Consider the following 21017-nt stretch of genomic DNA (forward strand, 5'->3'; position numbering starts at 1 on the left):
CATTCTGCTCAGAGGACTCTTGCAGTCCTGGGCAATGATCACAGTTCTTGTCATTGTGGGCTATTAATAGGAACCTCAAAATAAATCCCTGCCCAGTGAGATAAGAAAAACTGATTTCATGGCCTGGGTATCTCTCCTCTGGTGACCAGACACCTTCCATTTTCATCAGCTGTTTATCAAAATCAGATTAATAAAAGAATAATCAGATCAGAATTGTTTAGGCTTGTCTTAATCTTGAATTACAAATGACTTTCATGTGCTGCTTGAGCAAAGTGCTGTGACCTATAGATGAACTAGGCTTTGTATTTCCTGCACCTTGTCCTGAACTCGTAATTATCCAAAGGCCACAATCGTCGAGTTGTTGCTGATTATTGATTTAAGTAAGATAGGTGAGGCTCCCTCCATGGGGGCTGTGGATCCATGGTGATAGATTCTATCTTTGTGATAAGTCATAGGTCACTAATAGTTTATTTTGAGCTCTCCCAAGTGGAAGACAATGAAGCTTTTAGTAGGTTGTGCAGTTACGTAAGACATCTCTTTCCAAACAAAGAGGCGGCAGGACATCCAGCCAAAGGATTGAGTACAGGAGGCTGTGTGGTCTGGTGGTTCCAGGGAGGGACGTGGGGCCAGAGCTTCCTGGGTTCAGCTACCAGCCGAGACTCTGACTCAGGGGGAGCAGAGCCAAGTCTCTTGGCTTGAGGCAGATAGACTGTAAAACCCAGGAGAGAGAAAACCACAGGTCTGTGCTCAAGGACTCTGGGGGAAAAGCACATTTTGGAAATTAAAAAAAAAAAAGATTACACTGTTAAGTTACAATTTGGGAGTTTTTCAACAAGAAACGAGCATTTTTCCTGCTTATTGCCTGACACGTCCTCCTCTGGGCAGCAATGTGAAGCCAAGCCAGTGTCTGAGGGTGTTCTGTGTGGGATGAATAGAGAAGCACGGGGGTCTGAGCAAAGTCAGTCAGCCTTGGTGAGTTGTCACAGTAATGCTCAGGAAGCCCAACACTGAGGGCAAAGAGGTTCTCCTGAATTTCTCCCTTTTCTTACTCACTCTGCCTTCCACAATAAAATGCCCTCTGACATTGTAGGACGAAAACCCCCTTCCCTCAGATGTCTGGATGCTTCCCTTCGACCAATTTGAGCAGAGATTTGCTCAGCTATAAACCCGCACAGGTTCCCGAGTGTCAGCCAGAGCGGGGGCTGATGGGAAATGCTCTCCAAGTTCCACCAGCTCTGAACTGATTCTTCTAACCAGACACAGTAGGTGGCTACTTACATGGTTGGGTCTGAAGGGTCCACTGGGCAGGTCTCCCCTCCCCAGCATCATGCCTCATTTCTCTGGGCCTGAAAAGTCTTCTGATCTTTAGTAATATCCCATTAAAATGAAAAGAATATTTTTTTACATGCATGTATTTTTTAATCAAGATAAAATATACCAGAAGTTTCCTCTAAGTTATAGAACTCTCAGTGCTTTTTAGTCACTTTTTAAATACTTTTCTATTTTTCCAAATTACTTAATGTATGTTGGCATTACTTTTGTTTATTTAAATAGATTAAAAATTACCATCAGTTATGTTAAAAAAACATTGCTACCATCATGATCATTATTTCAAGGTTTACATATTCTTCTAATTTTTTCTAACTTAACATCTAAGTGCAATAAGCCTAATGGTATATTTACACAATGGAATACTATGTGGCCATAAAAAAGAAAGAAATCTTACCTTTTGTGACAGCATGGATGGACCTGGAGATTTTTATGGTAAGTAAATAAGCCAGCCAGAGAAAGACAAATACCATATGATCTCACTTATATGTGGAATCTAATGAACAAACTAAACTGGTGAACAAAATAGAAACAGAGATAGGGAGAGATAGAACAGACTAACAGATATGGAGGGGAGGGGAGGGGTGAAGGAAAGACTGGATAAAAGATGAAGGGATTGGCCAAAGAACATTTATGTGTAACTCACAGCCACAGACAACAGTGTGGTGATGGCTGGGGGAACGGGGTGTGGGGACTGAATGGAGGTGGGCAAAGGGGAGGAACGTGGGGACATCTGTAATAGTGTGAACAATAAAAATAAACAAAAATGTAAATAAAACACTTTCAAGGGAGAAAAATGATGAATGTTATGGTAGTCTAGAAAATGAAAACAATATTATTTATAGAGCTCTCTGTATTTAAGTCTCACCTCCCAGCACTGGAGTAAACAATACCATATTTGGGGTATTGTTTACCCCAATGCCATACAAATGGAACAGGGGATGAAGGAGGGACAGGTTTTGGTGTGGAATGACGTTGGGGCACGGGGAGTGGTAGTCTCTTCTCTAGAAGAGTTGAGAGAGACCAGGAGAGAGATCATAAATCCCAGAAGTGGAGGTGGCCTTCTGGGTCATTTTACCCATAGCTTTCCAGAGTGACTTGAAAATCTGGGTGTCACTCTGGCTGGTGTGGATCCGTGGATTAAGCATCAGCCTGAGGACTGAAAGGTTGCCAGATCGATTCCCAATAAGGGCAAATACCTGGGTTTTGGTCCAGGTCCCCAGGTGGGGGCGTGTGAGAGACAATTGATCAATGTTTCTCTCGCATGTCAATGTTTCTACTTTTCCTTCTCCCTCACTTCCCCTCTCCCTACAAATAAATAAATACAATCTTAAAAAAAATAAAATAAAATCTAGATGTTGGTGGATGTGAGGGTTGTACCACCCTGGTTGCTCTTACTCTAACCCAAGCAAGGCGAGATGGAATCTAGGGTTTTACTTGTGGTCGCCCTATACAGGCCCCAAATACACTCATGAAGCCGTTCCTCCCCACATTCGCCTCGGTGCCCCTACCTCGCCATTGGCTAAATAGCCAAGTTCAATGTCTCTTATCTCAAGCTTCTCTGTATTAAAATACAATAAGTTCTCTCTTCTTTTTCAATTGTATAACCATCCTTTGGTCACTTCTGTTGCACTCTAGAAAAAAATTAATAAAAAATTAAAAGTCTGCCCTTGCCCATAAAGGTACCCGAGGGAACATTGTTTATTCTATAAGAGTTCGTGAATTCTATCCTGAGTGAAAGAGAATAAAACCATGCATTGAGATTAGTAATCACATACTTCTCAGACTCTGGTTCCTCTATTTCTGACAATCCATTGTGGCCAACACACCATTTGCAAGGATCCCCTGGGCAGCCCATGGTCTAATAAACACATGCCTGAGAAGATGTAGAGACACCAGGTTGGGGTAGATTTCATGAGCTTTCAATCATCTTTTCTGGTCACGAGTGCCGCTGCTCCCTGTGGTCCTTGAGAGTCATCCTCTTACTCTCTGTCATACCTGGTCAGGCGAACACTACCCATGGAGAGTTTCTGGGGAAAAGGGTCTGAGTAGGAATGCAAACAGAGTCAGTGGAACTCCCCACGCAAAGTCCCTAGGTTTAGGGACTCCGAAGTGCGCACTGATATCTCATTGTTCAGCCGCCTCATCAGGTATGACCCCAGCCTCCTCCGCAGCTCCTGGCTGCAGCGGGTGAGCCTGGGGCCCGTCTCAGAAAGCTCTGCCTCCTTCTCCGGCAGGTTTCCATGTGGAAGAGGAAGGACAAGCACAGACTCCACAAATGAATATCCAGGCCTCCTCTGCCCCCTTCCTCACCCCCAGTCAGAGAATCTTGCTAAAGGGAGGGCTTTACAGTTGAAAGACTTTTACAGTGTCTCAGTTGAAATCTTTGTAATTATTTCTCTAGTATCTGCTTTTTTCCCTAGAATAAGAGATGAGTGTATATTCCATATCCCTTTGGTTAAAGGATCTTCCCAAACAAAAAGAAACACAACAGCAACAACAACAACAACAGAAGACGTCCTCTAAGAATCCATGCTTTGGAGTAAATATATATAAATATTTGTTGGAAAGAAATGACAGAATGAATTGTCTCCAAACTGGCATCCCTATACATTAGTTTTATATTCATTTGCTTACAATCTGAATTTTAAAAAAATACTGTAACCAACATTATGAGTTAGTCATAAAGACAAGCTCATGAAAGATATAAACATATCAAATGAAAAAATTTACAAAAATTTATTATGAATGATAAAGAGATAACTAGACTCTCTTATGGGAAAAAGTACATTCTTGCCTGTAAAATTTCAATAATTAAATTTGCCACAAACGTAAAGATTTGTGTGAGTGTTTTCACATCCAGCCTGCAGAATGAAGCTCCAATTCATATTTTCTGACTACATACAAAAATGAATCTTTTTATGATTCTGCAATGAGAACCTGTGATCCATAGAGCCAAGCACACTGAATGTACTTGATGGTTGGTTTTTAAATAAATAAGGGCTTGTATATATTGCAACATAATATACGGTGGACTGATAATGAACCAGAGCTCAATTAAGTTTCTTCTAAAAGTTGGGGTTACACATGCTTCTAGTACATTAAATTAGAAGTAATATGAAAATCAGGAGAAATGTCTCAGTTTCTGCTTCCATCTGGGAGAAAAACTGAGAGAAGAGAGCCCCATTCAAAACATCCCAATGTTTAAAACACCAAGCAGGGATGCAGGCATCACACAATTCCATGAGCTATCATCAATGAGACTTAGTGCTACCTTATGGTAAAAGCCAAATTTTGAGTGAGACGCATTTACAATGTTTCTGATTTATAAAAAGAAAGTCACAGAGAGAGGAAGGCAAAACAGAGCTACTTTTCTACTTGGATGTGGGACAGGAACGTGCATCAATGAGAAGTGTCACAAGCTCTGTAAAACTAGCTAAGGAAGGAAGAAACCAAAAGTTTATTAAGCTCCCTCTATGAGCCAGTCACTTTGCTAAGTGCTATTTCATTCAACTTTCCCATGATGCTGTGAGGCAGTGATGATTTTCTCCACTCTACAAAAGAGGAAGCTAAAGACGATAAGGTTTATCTGAAGTCACAGAGCCAGAAAGTGGCAGATTTCCAACACTGAGACCTACGGCCCTGACCATAAGGATTGGAAACCCAGCTCAGAGCACGTGTCCTAAACCATCATCTCTTTCCTTTAGCTCATTCTATGAGCTTTTCTAACTACATTAAACAAAAAGAACCACTGCCTTTTACAGTATAATTAGCTATGTAAATTGCCTCAGAGTTGGTAAGGACTTCTTGCGTTCAGATTTGAAATAGGCCATCTGATTGTCTATGTGATTAAATGTATAATGTCATTGAACATGTGACCCTCAGCATGTATCCCTTTCTTTAGACCAAGCTTGTCATCAATGGATATAAATTAAGATCAGTATTCTAAGTACTTTTGGCAAGATATTTTCCAGCTTGGGCTCCCTTTGCCTGGGGAGTATTTAACCACCTAAACTTCTACGATGGGTGCGGTATATAAAAATAGACAGTCACTGGAACAAAGGAATCAAAATGAATATTAGTTCTAGCCTGTCCCAAAGCCAGATTTTTGAAGAAAATAGGAATCGGACAGATTTTACATATACTGTCCCAGTTCATGTGCAATGTACCATCACTTTAAAGTACATCCAAACACAGTGTGTTGAAAGGCTATGAAAATTTTATTAACAAAGAAAATCAGCATGATACACATTGCCTATAAAAACAACCACCTCAAACATATAGGAAACACTGTGTTTTCTGTTCACTGCTTCATCAGTGCCAGGAAAGTGAAACCGCAACACCAAAGTACATACCAATGTTTTTGAAGGGGATAATCATCTGAGATAATAAAGTACTAGAAAATCAGAAGAAACAAGTCAATGTATTCATTTCACAGGCTGAACCAGAGCCTTCATCCAAATGAACATTTCCACTGTGAGTCCATGTACTTGCACATCAGCTCTTTTAAACATTATCCTGAATATACGGTGTCCATCTAAAAACATGATAGAGTTATTTGAGTGTAGTGAGAACTGAGAGTCAACATGATTCATAGAAATTTATGCCTACACAGCAATAGTCCAGAGATAATTCCTACAAAGTGTCAAGGTGTACTTGAGGATAGGATGTGATTGGCTTTTCAGGATTACTTTTAAGTTCCTTTCTGATTATCTTTAAATACTGTTCACTGCTGTCCCTCAGAATTTTCTTTGTTTACCTTCTCCCCTTCCCTTTACTAAAAATCTATAAACATATTCAAGATATGCTACATACAAGAGGGGAAGTACAGGAATAATAAAAGATTCTATTGCTCTGGACATGAATAGAGAACACACATATAATGGGTTCTCGCTGTCAGAGCAGCACATTGATGTGTGAGCTGGAAACCCCTCAAGAGAGGTTGTATAGAGTTTTAATCCAAAGAAGGAGCAAAGCTAGGCCTGTTAGTTGACTACAGTTTCTAGGGCCTGGTGTAGCTATATTTTTAGGCATGGCTCCCAGGAGCTGCCTACACAAATTTGGATGGAGCCAGGGAGGCACAGATGGTGGTCACGTGAAGGCACAGGCCGAATGCGTGGGCTCAGTTACAAAGTCTGTACATTCAGGCTGCTGTATTCCTCCTATTTCAAGTACTGCCAAGTCCAGGCTGTTCCCCCTCTTTCCAAACTCTTGATTCATTTAATTCTCCTGAAGGAGGTGGGAGAAGAGGAGGATTGCACGAATCTTACTGTCTTATGGTTTAGAGGAGACAGTCACCATCTTGGCTTCTTGTCAGATTTTAAATGTAGCATTTTGCTAAGTGTAAAGCTGTGTATCTGTTCCTTTTCTGTTGCAGTTATGGTATCTTCAATATTTGCAAAACATAAACTCAAAATACTTCAAATCAAGCCCAAAGCAGTTTGTTATTCATGCGACACAGTTTTTACACATATCAATACACAGTGAGTTCACAGAACAGGAATCTTCTCTTAGCTTCTTTCTTTCTTTTTCTTTTTCTTTCTCTCTCTCTCTTTTTTTTTTTTTTTTTGGCTCTTTTTACATTTTTTCCTTTCTTTGGGGATTTAACAATGATTGGATTACACAATAGTAAAATCTCCATTTTATATATACATATATATATATTTTTTCCCTCCTGATTATTATCAAGCTTGCTGCCATATCAGTTCTTACTGGTTGCATTATTTAGAAAGGGGAAGCCCATTAGCTAAAGTAGTCTACTATTTGAAATACCCTGTGAATCACTTGTAAAGCATACAGCACCTTAGTGTTGTGTAGAGTTCTAATTTTTAAATAAAAAAATCTGTAATTTTTGCTATAAAATGTTGTTAAAGGTATTCAGGGTGTGCTTCTGGTGGTGCTGGATTCATAGTAATTAGCATTTAAATACTAGTTTTTCACTCTTTAAAGAACAGCCTACAACATTTCAGATTCTCGGTCCTTTTCTTCTTTACATAGAAAACTGTCAAAATAAAAATGGAATCAATTATTGAGAATTTTTTTTAACAGAGCACCAAGTATTTTTCAGGCCATCATCAGGATGCGTGGCATTCTGTCGGTGTAATTTTTGTGTGTGATCAAACATCTGCTCCAGGGTTTTTTCCTCGAAGCTCTCCAATGTGCCTTCCTGGCTTGAGCTACTGGTCAGAAGGCCATTTTTAAAAGGCAAGTCATACATAAAAAGGTTTTAACATCTGTTAATCAGGTGTTCTATCTGGAGGATATAAAAGATGCTTACAATCCTCCAACTAACTCATTTAACATTTTTCTTTTTATTTGGGTATTTACATTGTGTAGGAATCAACACTATTATCACAATCAGTGGAATATTTCATCTATCTTCTAAGGCAAACAAGAAAATGTTTTTTAGGATAGAATTTCATGATTAGTAAAATATATAAGCAATGTGGAAAGGTAAATTAAACTCAATTATCTTGAATTTCTGCTTTCAGCAGAGCGTACTAAGAGAAAGCTTTGACAACATTTATGCTGCACGAATTTGCATTCTGAGCTCCTTCTTTAAAACATTGATATTGTTCCAAATTCAATAATAGCAGTAAGAGAGAAGAGCCCCACCAGAGGGAACTTGTGCTTTTTTATGTCAGTTACTTAAAAACAAAACAAAACAAAAACTACCCAAGTCAATGTGCATGTGCTCAAACAAGAACCTCAAAACATTCGTTTTAGTCTCTAGGTTGACTTTGCATACAAATCAATAGTAGGATTGCATATCGAAAACAGTTTCATGAATGAAACACATTGGCATCACCTAATCTTTCTCCAAAGTATTTAGCTGCCAAGAGAATACTTTACAACATATCACAAATGTGCTATTTGTATAAACATTCCTGTTACAAATGCTCTTTGTTTTTCATTTAAATGAGTATTTTTAACCTGAGCTATTAATAAAAAAATGTTTTTTCTCCCTTGTAAAGCTTGGCTTTCAGAAGAAACAATATTTAAGCCTCTTCTCTTGTGAGAGTCATGTCTCCTAATACTGACTGTGCTACATAAGTACAACCAGGGCTCATTAAGTAGACTTCTGAGCATAATTATAATTAACAATTAGCTAGAAATTGGTTTTAATGATTTGTTTTAGATGATAGAACAGAAGCATAATGTAATTATTTTAAACCGTCTACATCATTAAGAATACCGCTATTACCAACTTTCAATTATTGAGACGCAGACAATCACCCGAAGCGTTTAGTAAGGGATCCGCTTCCAGAGCTTCCAGCCAAGGGAGCTGAGGAGGAGAGGCCGCTGCCCCAGCCCAGGTGCTCATAATTATTTACTCTTTCACAAAGTCTCTTCCTTTTCTATTCTGCTCTTTTAACTTGTTTCATGGCTTGAAGACATCTCCACCAGGGAAAAGAGAGAGTCAGCCTGGTTGTTGAGCGCTGTTGCTACTCCCTGACTTTTCCAAGACTTGGTGAGGCTGTCCTGGTGGGAGGGAGGAGGGCCTGGAAAAGCCTCTACAAAATTTAGCAAGTGGGCCTGAAATGCTCATTCACACCAGCAAACTAGACTAACAGGAAAGATTATAAAAGTAACGGATAAAATGAATATTAGGAATAAACTTCAGACTGTAAAGATAAATCTATGCTATTCATTCCCTATTTCGGGTCCTTTCCATAGCCCGAAGTCCATCTGGATCTTACTTTTCTCATAAGAATTTGTACAAAATACAATAGAAATGTGAAGAAATGTTCTTTCATGTCCTGAAAAATATAAAAATATTCATTTAGTACATTGACTATTAGTTATTGTTAGTTTTTTCTTTCTTCCTTTTCTCTTTTCTTGTCCTCCCTTCCTTTTTTTTATTTTTTATTTTTTTAACCTCAGCTAGTCAGTGTGCTGTTTTCTCTCCCACCTTTGAGGGAGAATGTTAGACCTTCTGCTGCTGGCCTTCAGACGCTGTTAGGGAGTACATCCTGTCACCCACATAAAAGACCTGGTACCTGTGTTTCCACATCACAAAGCAGGCCAACAAGCACACAAGGCCACAGACCAAATTAAGAATCATCTGGGTGAGTAAGAAGAGTTTGAAAGTGCCAGTGATGCTGGTACAGTCAGTCACATCCCGGTACACAAAGGTCCTGCTGAGGGGCTCCGAGGAGGGCAGCTTGCAGTGGCAGGAGTTGGGTGCGGTTCCACAGGTGACCTGGGCGAGCTGTGAATAGTGATGGGCAGCGAACGCTGCGGCCAGGACACAGACCATCAAGCCGAGGGCGCTCAGCAAAAAGTACAACAGCTGCAAGAAAGAAGAAGACCTGTCCAGTTACAAAGTGCGTTGAATGACTATTGAGAAAGCTAATTAATAAAAGCTGTTCTTTTTCTTCTCTCCCCAGAAGTTCCCTGGTAGAGGGCTGTCCCTCCTCAGAAAACGTAGTACCCAAGACATGGAAATGGCTCTGTGTTTATTGGTCAGCGAACAATACTTGAACATGGATCATATTTTTATTTTCCAGAGAGATGTTGGGTGCTTTTCATGACCTGAGCCAACAATATTAGCTTGATGGTGGGATGTCTGTGTATGGATGTTGTAGCAGGCAGCTTAGATAAATCCCAAATACAAGAGCCACTGTAAAAGGCATGCTGTGCTTGTTTTGATCTCAAGAACTGATGATATAAAAATTGAAAAAAGACTAGAAAGTAAAGAACACATTTCTGCAATATAAATACTGAGTCAGCCAAAACCGGCAACGAATGGTGAGCAAGAAACATAGGTTATTAAAAAATATTATATTCAACATACTGTTGCCGAACTGTGTCCATGAATGCCAAGGTCCCCGGGAAGTAGTTGCTGGAAGAAAAAAAATTATGGCTCCAGAAGGTAGGTGACTTGATGTTTACTTCATCACCTACAAGTCTCATCCTAAATCCAACTGTAACTATGTCGTTTCTGAGCATGAAAATAAACTCTAAATTGTCCCTCAGCCACCAAGTTGAACACTGTTGGCCTGCACATTAGCCTTGGGATGGAAAAGTCTTGTTAAAGTTTTAACTCTGCTGTTAAGGAAATGTGGAATCCCAGAACAATTCAAACATTTAGCGTACGCCTGAACTATTTTGATCAAAAATTGTGAGGATTCATTGACCTGCCCACAATAAAAACCATTTCATAGAACAAAAAATGTTCTTGTAATTGATCTCATTAATTGGACACATTTCTCTTAATGGTTCTGCCTACTGAGGGTCTAAATAAGGAAAAGAGTCTCTAGCTTTTGGGACTAGTATACGTAACAAGAGTGCAAGATTTATATTGCTATAGTTAAAACTTGTTCCTTACAAGGAGCAGTTCCGGTGAATGTGAACTCCCCAAAGTAAAATTAGTTCCAATCGTGTCTAGGTTCAAATTAAAGTAGCTCTAGGAATATTTTGCCCTCTCCCCACCTCTAATAATATGTAATTCAAATAAAAAACATACATATATGATTTTGTGGACAAAAGTCCTCCAAATGAGTGATTTTCCACAAGTTAACAATTTCAAGCTTTTCCAAGTCTTAACGATAGAATACTTAAACATTTATTTTTTTCTTTGAGTGGTGTGGGGGGTGTGTGTGCCTATACACACATGTGGTTGCTGGTGCCCTAAGCATGTGCCTGGTTTTGCCCACAAGTTTGACTGCACATCTGAGTGCACAGAAAGACAGTAGGTAACACCATTTTGTCTTACAATGAACGGACAACCAAGGATTGCAGGGAGTCTTTGGATCGTCTCATCAAAGCTATCTTAACCGTATACTCTATTTTTAATCTTCCAATCATTTGAGGAAATATCTCATATAACCCATGTCTTTCCACCTGTGAAACAGTTTATTGAAACATCTCATACCTCAAGGATATAACAAGAGTAACTTATACTAAGCATGTTTAGTATCCCTGGGGGAAAGGGAACGAGATAAATACAAAATTTAAGAAGGCAATATTTAATTTGTGTTATTACAAGCCATTGCCCTGGCCCTACCCCCAAGGTTTTCAGTGGCCATATTTTCTGCAAACACTGGCATGCTTAGGCTAAAAAAGTATGGGTCTATTTTGAGGGGCCGCTGGGGCAGAATATTCTAAATATTCGGGGTTGATCTGGAATACTCGGGCTTGAGGCCTGACTTCAAACTCTTGGTGCCAGAAGCCAAATTAAACTGAGCTGGCCATGCTGGTGTGTGTGCCCATCGGGGCTGCCTTTCCAAAGCCACCCACACAGAACTTGGAATTATTTGCTCTGGGAACATGGGTACATCTACAACTCCACCAGCAGGGAAGGCCCAAATTAAAGGGATAATCTCCCACCCGAGAGTCATCTACTTAGTAGAACGGTCCCAAATGGAGTTTTCTCTGCACATTTTATTGCCATCAATGGATGGAACTGGGGAGTGCATGGGTCTTGTAATAACCTTTCTACCTCCCAGACACACGCACGCATCTTTGGATAGCAGATTTCTACAGCATCCTTTGGGGCAATATCTAGAATTAACTAAAATAATCCCTCACTCTCAATCTGTAAATAATTCAAGTAGTTGCAAAAATATTATTGTCGTAATAATCATCACAAAAATTCATTTGCCAAAATGAGAAAACCGCGTCTATTTTAAAAAGATGAGCTTTGGCACAGGGGTCAAAAGATTTGCCCAAGACATATAATAACCGTATAGCAGTACTGGGGGATGGTTAAGAGCACGGACCAGAGCACCGACTTCCTGAGTTCAAATCCTGGTTCTTTCCTCACTGGCTTTGGATCTTGGGCATAGTAAGCAATCCCATGAGTATCTCTGGGTCTTCATTTGTAAACTTGGAATGATGATCATGATACAGGATTGTTATAAGGATCAAAAGAGTTGATATCTGTAAAGGGCTTAGAATAGTGTTTGATACATAGTAGCACTGTTTTAAGTATTTGCGGAAAAAATAAACAAACTAGTAGAGATGCGAAAAACTGTCCCATCTCAGGACTCAGGCTATCAGCTCCACTGGCTTTGTCTTATTCTCTGTCTTGTGGGAGTAACAATGCAAATTTAGCTTATAGAAAGGATGTAAACATTTACACAAACACGGAGATTGCTCAGTTTTAACTGGGCATCTTAAACGTGCTAGAAGCCAGGGAGAGCGCAATCAAAAGCCACGCCCCTTACCATTTTCAATGGTGCATATCTCACACATTGCAATTCTGCTTCTCCCACTCCACGAAAGCATCCGGCCAAGTAAACAGGAGGGAGCCACAGAATCAAGTTTATTATTCATTTTAAGACATAAATATGTCTTGATCCCCCAAAGTCTGTGGGCTACATCTGCAGCGCTGTAGCATTTTTCCTTCGTGGCTTTAGCTCATCTGACAGCAACGGGCTTCTGGGTTAGAATCTGTAATTTAAAATCAAGCGGCTTGTTTTACCTACCCAGCATGAATAAACTGCCAATGAAAGAGTTTACGATGACCTTGGGAATGCGAGCAAATATATCTTGATAAAAGCCTTGCTGGGCAGCGGGCGGGCGGAGGCTCGGCGGCCCCAGGCGCTTATGTAACCCAACGCCCAGGCGCCGCTGCGCGCGCTCGCTGCCTCTAATTTGTACCCGGCTGCAGCTTCAACGTTCGGTGTGACTCCGGGAGGAGGGCGGTTCGGCTTCGATTTAATTACCTTCCCGGTGGAAGGCAGGAGACGACAGCTGCAGCCTAGGGGCCTCCTGGATGAGGGAGCGAGGCAATTGCGCCTTAAATGAATGCCCTTGTGGGGAATGTGCCCCGGAGTGCTTCTGCAAGCACATGAGCCGGACACGTTTCTGAAAACCATCGAGGTGAGCCCCTAGAAAGGCGGGCCGCAGGAAAGGCAGGAGGCCCAATCCCCGGAGGGATGGCCTGCCAAGCCCAGGGGCAGAACCCCGGGAGAAAGAAGGAACGTGCTGCTGGCGTCCAGCGCCTGCCAACGCACCGGGAGGAGACTGTGCAATCTTGAGATGAAAAGACAAGCCCCCGTGGCTATTGTCTCTTAAGAAAAAGTGCGTGTTTGTGCAGGCTACAGTAAGATGTCATCATCACCTGATTGCTTGCCTTGGCGATCAGCCTCTTCAATAGCAGGAAATAAATTCTCAAAGCTGAGGCCAGGGTTTCAATTCGGGGCACTAAAATATGGTTATGCTAGTGAGAAACACCACCTGAAGATGTATTTCACTCCTTCCCCGTAAAATGGTGTGAAAAGAACAAGGCAAGTCGGCTGTAACCTGTTGTGCCTTTGGGAAACCTTGAGAATGACTGAAGTTCGTTTTCTGACTGAAGATAATATAGCGGGCATCTTAGAGAGCTGGCAGGAAGCATCACCAAAGGTCACATGCAGGAGAGAAGTGCCTCAGTGTTTGTCAATGTCTATCCCAGGTGGGGGGCGGGGGGGGGGAGGGGAAGAAAGCTAATGAGATGTTCCTGGTGGGGAATTCTCAACCTGGCTGACATTGGCAGTGACTTATTTTTTTCCCTCGCTCCTTATTTTACTGGCAGATGTTGAGGCGGCTTTTGGGGCCTCTGTGAAGCTGATGCTTTTGCCTCTTGTTCCTAGGATCATCTGAGGGAGGAAATGAAGGCCTTTCACAGACATTAATGAATCTAATTTAGAGCATTTTTCACCTGGTGAATGAAGTTGTAATTTAACAGACCATTTCGTACTTGGCTTCCTGGCCTTTTTTTTTTTTTTTAAATCATTGCCAAACTTTGCCTTAATAAAACAAACAAACAAACAACAACAAAGAATAAACATGGACTGATGTCTGCTTTATCTGGCCTTCTTTTAAGGAACACCCTCAGAAAAAGTAAAATTTCCAAATGTGGGCATATTCTTACTATCATTTTTTAAATAGCTCCTGTTAATTTTTTCTTAATTAGAAAAGTTACGTCTAACTGAATAACATCTCAAAACTAGAGAAAAAACTACAAAATGCAGCTATAATCCCATCACTCACAGATAACTATTTTTTCCTAAGTACATAGAGCTATTTTCTTTCTGTAGGATCATGCCACACATTTTTGTGTAGCCAGCTTTTTTGTTACTTAATGTAATGTGAACATTTTTATTCTAATAATTACCTTTACAACATTATATATGTATATATATTAATACTTTTCTATGTCAACAGCTTCTAGTTATACTAGAATATACTAACATCTTATTTTCTGCATCTTTGTAATTTCCAAATAATATAGTTAACTTACTTTTGTGCCTTCTGTTTTCCTGTTTTAGTGAACAAAGGACTGTCTAGTTTTTATGTCTTCTCTTGTAGAAGAAAAGTAAATGATATGAGTGGACAAAAGACAAACAAACAAACAAAAACCCCACTACAGAAAGCTTTTTGTTCTCTGCTACAGTAGTTGAAAGAAAATGTAGGAATTTGATTTCTACTAGCTCTGATTGCTAAGTTGGAGGGTGTTCATCTCCCTAAACTCTGAAAGGGTGCACCTTTGGAGTAGATTCTATGTGCAGTGGAAATGCTGTGTGCTTGAATGGGCTCCAACTGAGCACACTGTCTCTAACAGAGAAAAACTGCATGCACGTAAAAGATGCACACATGCTAAACCCCGCACATCCCAGCGCTTGCCCCCTTTGCTCTCAGACGCTTGGCACAGATCATTTGGATGCACCCAATGTACCTTTTCTGTCTCAGCGATCCCACCTACATGAGGAAATGCACTTAGACTGCTTCATTATTAAAATATGTGAAATAACCCCCAAGATATGGAAGTCGGCACTGATATAGGCATCTTTTCCCTGGCAAAGGGTTTGTTGAACTGATGAATTTTCAATATTCCTTTTAAGGACATGGAAAGACAGACTTCATATGCTTCATGCCAACCCAGTTCACAGAAATCAAGACTTTAAAAAAAAATTAGCGTTACATGTGGAGTCTGGATGAATGCCCTCCTAAAATATTTTTTGGCCTGCCTAAAAATGCAATTTCTGGGATAATCAGATATGCAGCCCCTTAAAAAAAGCACTCCTTTATTTTGTACTTGTGTTTCTTTCTATGTGGTGATAAAGGAAAAAGAAAAATGACAACTTACTTTCATAGCAAACTGGATACATGTCTTTTCGTCAACTTGATATGAGACACAAAGCATAAACAAACCGAGATAGGCCACTAAGCAGACCTGCAACGGAGAACAGGCAGGAGAGGATGTGGTCAGGGCAAGCTGAGCATTCGAATGGCATCAATCACAGTGTCTTCCTCCAGTAATACCCTTGTTATCAAGGTGCTCATTTCATTACTTATCTTTATTTGCTATTTTTCTCAGTTTTAAAAATAGTAAAAATCAAATTATTTCAATTTAGCCAGTGTTTATTAAGTCCTTTCGATGTGCCACGTGTTATACAAAATCCTTCAGAGTATCCAATGATGAATAAAAGTTCCTCAGCCTCAATAAGCGTCCAGTCCCGTCCAGGCCGAGATAAGTGCACACACTATTCTGAAGCAAGGCATTATATGTCAGGTGGTATTCAGAGGTGCTCAGAAAGAGGGGGGAAAAAGCATTAAGTTGGGCAATTAAAAAAGGTAGATTTGAAAGGGTCCTTGAAAGGAATGATGATAATAATCGTGATCACTAATGTTTACTGAATACTTACTTTGTGCTGGGGCTCTGGATTTCTTCATATAATTATCACAAACCCTTATTAAGTAGGTGCTATTATGATCTTCATAACATAAACAAAGACACAGAAGCACAAAGCTAGTAAGCAATGGAACCAGCGCTGAAACCAGGTAGCTTGAGTGAGACAGCATGAGCAGCAGTGCAAAGGCAGGGCTGCACGAATTGTGTGGAAAGAACAGCCAGTTTGTACCTGAAATTGAAATAACAAACTATAGAGCTCCCTGGAAAAAAATACTAAAATATAGAACTACCAGAAAAGCCAGGTTGAAAATGTGGCATTGTAGGAGTTACTTAGTAAGTGGAGGGGCTCTCTTGAAAATTTTTTGAGCAGGAAAATGACATGATTCAAGCCACATGCTAGGCCCTGGACCAGTAGCTCAGTTGGTTAGAGCATTGTCCTGATGCACCAAGGTTGCCGGTTAATCCCCGGTCAGGGCACATAAAAGAATCAACTAATGAAAGCATAAGTAAATGGAAAAAACCAATTGGTATTTCTCTCTCTCTTCACTCCACTCCCTCTTCTTCCCCCTCCCCCTCTCTCTCAAATCAGTAAATAAAGAAGTTTCTTCTTTTAAAAGAAAAAAGACATATAATGGTGTGGGGATTGCCAGAGGGAGTAGTGGGGGCTGGGTGGAGGGGAACAAGATAAAAAAATTGGGACAACTGTAATAGCATAAACAATAAAATATTTTTTTTTAAAGACATGTTTCAGGAAAGTAAGCCGCAGTGTCAGATGGGTTGGCAGTGAGAACATCAGGATATTATTTTACTAATCAAAGCAAGATTAACATACCAGGTGGGCCAGTGCTCAGTTGGGGGGAGGCAAAGTCAGAGAAAGAGGCAGAATGGAAAAGTGTAGCCAAAGCAGAATCTGTACATCCTGGCTGTAGCATGGTGGAAGGGAGGACGCTGGAGAGGGAGAGCTAGAAAGCGATTTCCAAGTTTTTGAGCATCAGTGATGGAAAGAGAGGGGATGTGACCAGCTGGAAGAAGGATGGAAGGAGGAATGGCAACTTTGAGGAAAAAAGACACTACGCTGGTTAGTCAAATCAGATTTTCTTCCTTTCTTCTTCTTTTTTTTAACTGTGGTGTAGAGTTTCTAATCAAAGCATATCTATTCACACTCAATTTTGGAAACCCTAAAATGTTGCTAAGTTCCACTTTAAGATAGAAAATGTAAGCAACAATGTTGCATTTTGAGATAAGTACAATTTTCTTGAAGATGTTGGAAGGGTGACTGAGGGTCATCCAGCAAGTCATTAAATGACTGGTTTGGTGATGTTCATCATTCGTGCCCGAGGCCAGCTTCAAACACAAAAGACCATCCCTGCCAGCTAGTAGAGCTTTTTACTTACAAGCAAACATAGTGTTTTAAGGTAACACCTCTATCCTATTCTCCCCTTGATTATAAAATCAGTAAGTTGCTTGTGCCCTTTTGGGTTCCCAAGTCCAGAGCTTGTCAGCTTTCTTCTGGGCCATGAAGCTGAAAGCCAAGCCTTCTTTAGGGGAGGTTATTTGCAAGGTTTTCCCTCAGGACTGCTGCACGGCCTAATAGCAATATGTAGATAGCATTCCCAGTGGAGAGGCTCAGACTGAAAAGATGTGAGCACGGCAGGGACTGGAGAAGTCTGGGTAGAAAGCAAAGCAGATAGGACACAAGGAGGCAGGTTTTCAGCAGAGGACTGGAAGATTTGGAAATAATGATACTGAAGTTGTTTGCGTAGCCCACAACCTGGCTGATGTTTCCAAGTCAGGGATGCATACTTACTCAAAACTCATTTTTAAAAGATACCTAATTGAGGTATAAGCTCGATAAGGACTATAAGGACCTACTATGTGTTCTCACATTAAGAATTTACAGAACAGAAACAATGGAAAAAAGATCTCTTTTTTGTTTATTGGCAACCAACCAGATGGAGGCTTCTAAAGCCGTTTCTATGGGGATTGTTGAACCTCTAAGCACATGCCTGTGCTCCCTGCTAGTGTCCATCTGCAGGTGCACAAGGTCAGGCTCTCTCCCATGTAATTGTCTTTGTCCCCCAAGGCTGCTGTGCTAAAGTTGACAATTGCCAAGACTTTTTTCCTTGTATTTATGAAAGATACATTCCAATTATTGGGCCTCACTGACTAACATCTTAGAAATCCGACTCTGTGCCTTGCTTGAACAAATTTTCCCACTTCAGTAGAAGCTACTCCTTTGTAGCCTTAACCTAGGCTGGTTTCCAGCAAGAAGTCGTACAGGAGCATGTGACCTCATTGTAGAGGATTTCACTTAGTCAACAGACTGAACTTTTTTGAGGACATTCAATAGCCAGACCCTGTGCACGGCTCTGGGAATTGAGAAGTGAAAAAACAGTCTGAGTCTTTGAGAAGCACTAAGTGGGGAAAGAGAGGAGACTGAAGTTACAATACTGTGTAAGTACTAGAACCCTGTTCATTGTAATATACAGAGTGGGTGATTAACCGAAGGATAACTTGGGGGACTTCCAGGAGGAAGATGGGTTGTGAAGGGTAAGAAGAAATGAGCTGGGAGAAGGAGCTGAGGAGAGTAGAGAGAGTGATAATAGATAGAAAAGCATGGAGAAAACACAGGACAAACATTCAAAGACTTCCACAGCTCCAGTTCAGAGGATGAGAGAAGAAGAAGGAAAAGATATGCTCACAGAGATGGACAGGAAGCAGGGCACAGAGGGCTTTTATTTCATTTGGAGCAGGGGGAGGGTGTGACCAACTTTGCCTTTTCAAATGGTCCTTCTGGCTGTGAAGAATGGATTGGGAAGGGAAGACCAGCTAGGAGGTTGCTCATCTATGGAGAAATGATGAGGCCCTAGGTCAGGTAGAAGTAGGGACAGAGAGTGGGTGTGCTTGAGTGGTTCTAGGGGCGGGCGAGACATGAGGGCTAAAGGAAAGGGAGGGGTCAGAAAGGTGCTAGCTACTTGACTTGAGCTGCCAAGTGGATGGTATTTACAATGAATAAGACATGAGATACAAGAGGAGGAGGAGAATTGGGAGTGGAAAAGGATGATGCCCACATGGATTCAGAGCTCAGCCACATGGGCCTAGAACTCAGGAAAGAGGCCTGTGCTGGAGAGAAGCATTCATTAGTCATCAGCATATGTGAAGCAATGGAAATCGTCGGAAAGGCTGCACCATCCAGAGAGTCTAGTGAAGACAGAAAAGGGCCAAGGAAGTTACCCAGTTATGGAGAACCTTTGACTCTTTTCAACAGAAAGCCCCTCAAACACACCTGTTATACTTTTGGTGGTACACCGTGACATGTCTAAATACTATGAAACTGATCATCCTTTTGGACTTCTGAAAGTTTCACTTCTAGGTCTTTGTGTAGGTTATTTTCTATAAAGTCTGATTAATTCAACATATTGCAATTTCTCAGCTTTCTTCTAGGGCTCTACAGGATATAGGAGTGGGTATTTCATTTTCTTACCTACAGCTTTGTGTGATAAAGCAATCCTTCTTTATCAGAGGGTTTGTTGGGGGTTGCAGGTAAGTACCTTCTAGAAGAGTAGTATTTATTGAATACTTAAAAATGAAGTCTTTATGGTCCTGGGGAGGAAATCAGATTTCTCACACCAGACTAAGGGTCTTGTTTCCTGAGATGGCTGGACTTGGATGCACGAGGAAGACAGGGTGTTCTGTCTTCCCAGGCAGGGGAGGGAGAGAGAGCTCATGGGAATGAGCCATGACATCTGCCAGGCCTATCTGGAGCAACGTTCCTGGATTCTGGGCCAGAGCTCCCATTAGGTATGGTGAGGTGAGGCCCATGGAACAGGAAAAAGGCAGTTATGTAAGGTTTCCAAGAAGGCATTTGTTGGACCAGTCCTGGGGCAGACAGGTGGTATCACTGAGCCCAAAGCCAATGTGGACTGGGTGACATTAGGAACACTAGTGCTAGAAGGGTTGCTAGCCTTTAGGAGTTTGCTAAGCTTTAAGTTCATGTACAGATGCATAATTAGGTTGCAAAGAAAAACTTGATGTGTTTTTTAATAGAAAAGAGAAAATGACAATCGCCATCATTTTTAGCCTATTTTTGGCTGCACGTTTCTGACAATTTGTTTAGTGTCAAAACCTAAGTCTCAAATTCTACGTTCTGTCTACAGATATTCTTTGTCTTCTCAGAGTGAAGATTGCATTCTCTCTAGAGTTAGAAAGTTAAACAGATTTGAAATGTTCTCTGAATGTTAAATCCATTTCTAGATGTTCAAGTTCTGAGTCTTGTCACACATTGTCTTTGTTTTCATATTTGGCCTATTGTACCTACAGTGGTGTTTTTGGGGGGTTGGTGTTATGAATAAAAGGTGAATGCTATACCAGCGTCTTGGAGATTTACTTACATATTATTTTTTCTTTTTTCATTTTGGCCAAGCTAGAAGGTATCATCCTTAAATATTTTGTGATATTTTGTGTTATTTACTTCTCTCAGTGTCATATGTATTTATATTCTGGTCTTGTGACATTCACACAACCTCCAATTTATTTGTTTTCTCCTTTTTGTTGTCAACGGAGCTGCTTGACAGGGCTATCTGGGGAATACAACCTTCCCCTGTCAAATGCCTTTCAAGGTTTCTCTCTTTCTTTCTTCACCTCCACCCCTCTCCCCTGCCGTTTCTGTACCTGTTATGTGATTCTATTTCTGTAAGTTAATGAACTTTCATCTTTGTATTTAAAGTGCTTCAATTCAGTCAATATATTAACAAGATGAACTCTCTTCTCATGTTTGCACAACCCATTGATCAACAAGAGATACAGAAGAATTCTAACTGTTTCTCTGGATATTTCTCAAGAGAATTCCTATGGATTTTCATCTATTTAATAGAATTTAAGCTAGACTCGTAGAAATCATTTTCGACAAACTGTAAGTATATTGCCAGCTGTCAGCTGAATGCAGTCTCACTCAGGAGAATTCCTGATTAACATACAGTGTGTCAGAGATTTAAACAATGCACAAAAGAATATTTCATGAGGATCTATTAAAGGCTGTTTATTGGATCAAAAATTCAGAAGGATG

General features: G+C 40.6%; 1 protein-coding gene across 1 annotated transcript in view; it reads right to left on the bottom strand.

Annotated features, from left to right (window-relative positions):
* Nucleotides 1-5530: 5530 nt before the first annotated feature.
* SSPN (sarcospan) overlaps nt 5531-21017 on the bottom strand; it is a 35352-nt gene continuing 19865 nt past the window's right edge. The window contains exons 2-3 of the mRNA XM_054591315.1: nt 15407-15493; nt 5531-9622 (exon numbers count right to left, since the gene is read on the bottom strand). Coding sequence (XP_054447290.1) covers nt 9257-9622; nt 15407-15493 — 453 coding nt within the window. The 3' untranslated portion in view covers nt 5531-9256. The remainder of the gene's footprint in view (nt 9623-15406; nt 15494-21017) is intronic.

Source organism: Pteronotus mesoamericanus, unplaced genomic scaffold, assembly GCF_021234165.1.
Source record: "Pteronotus mesoamericanus isolate MK-2021 breed Mesoamerican mustached bat unplaced genomic scaffold, CSHL_Meso_final scaffold_21, whole genome shotgun sequence".
In the NCBI taxonomy this organism is placed as follows: domain Eukaryota; kingdom Metazoa; phylum Chordata; class Mammalia; order Chiroptera; family Mormoopidae; genus Pteronotus; species Pteronotus mesoamericanus.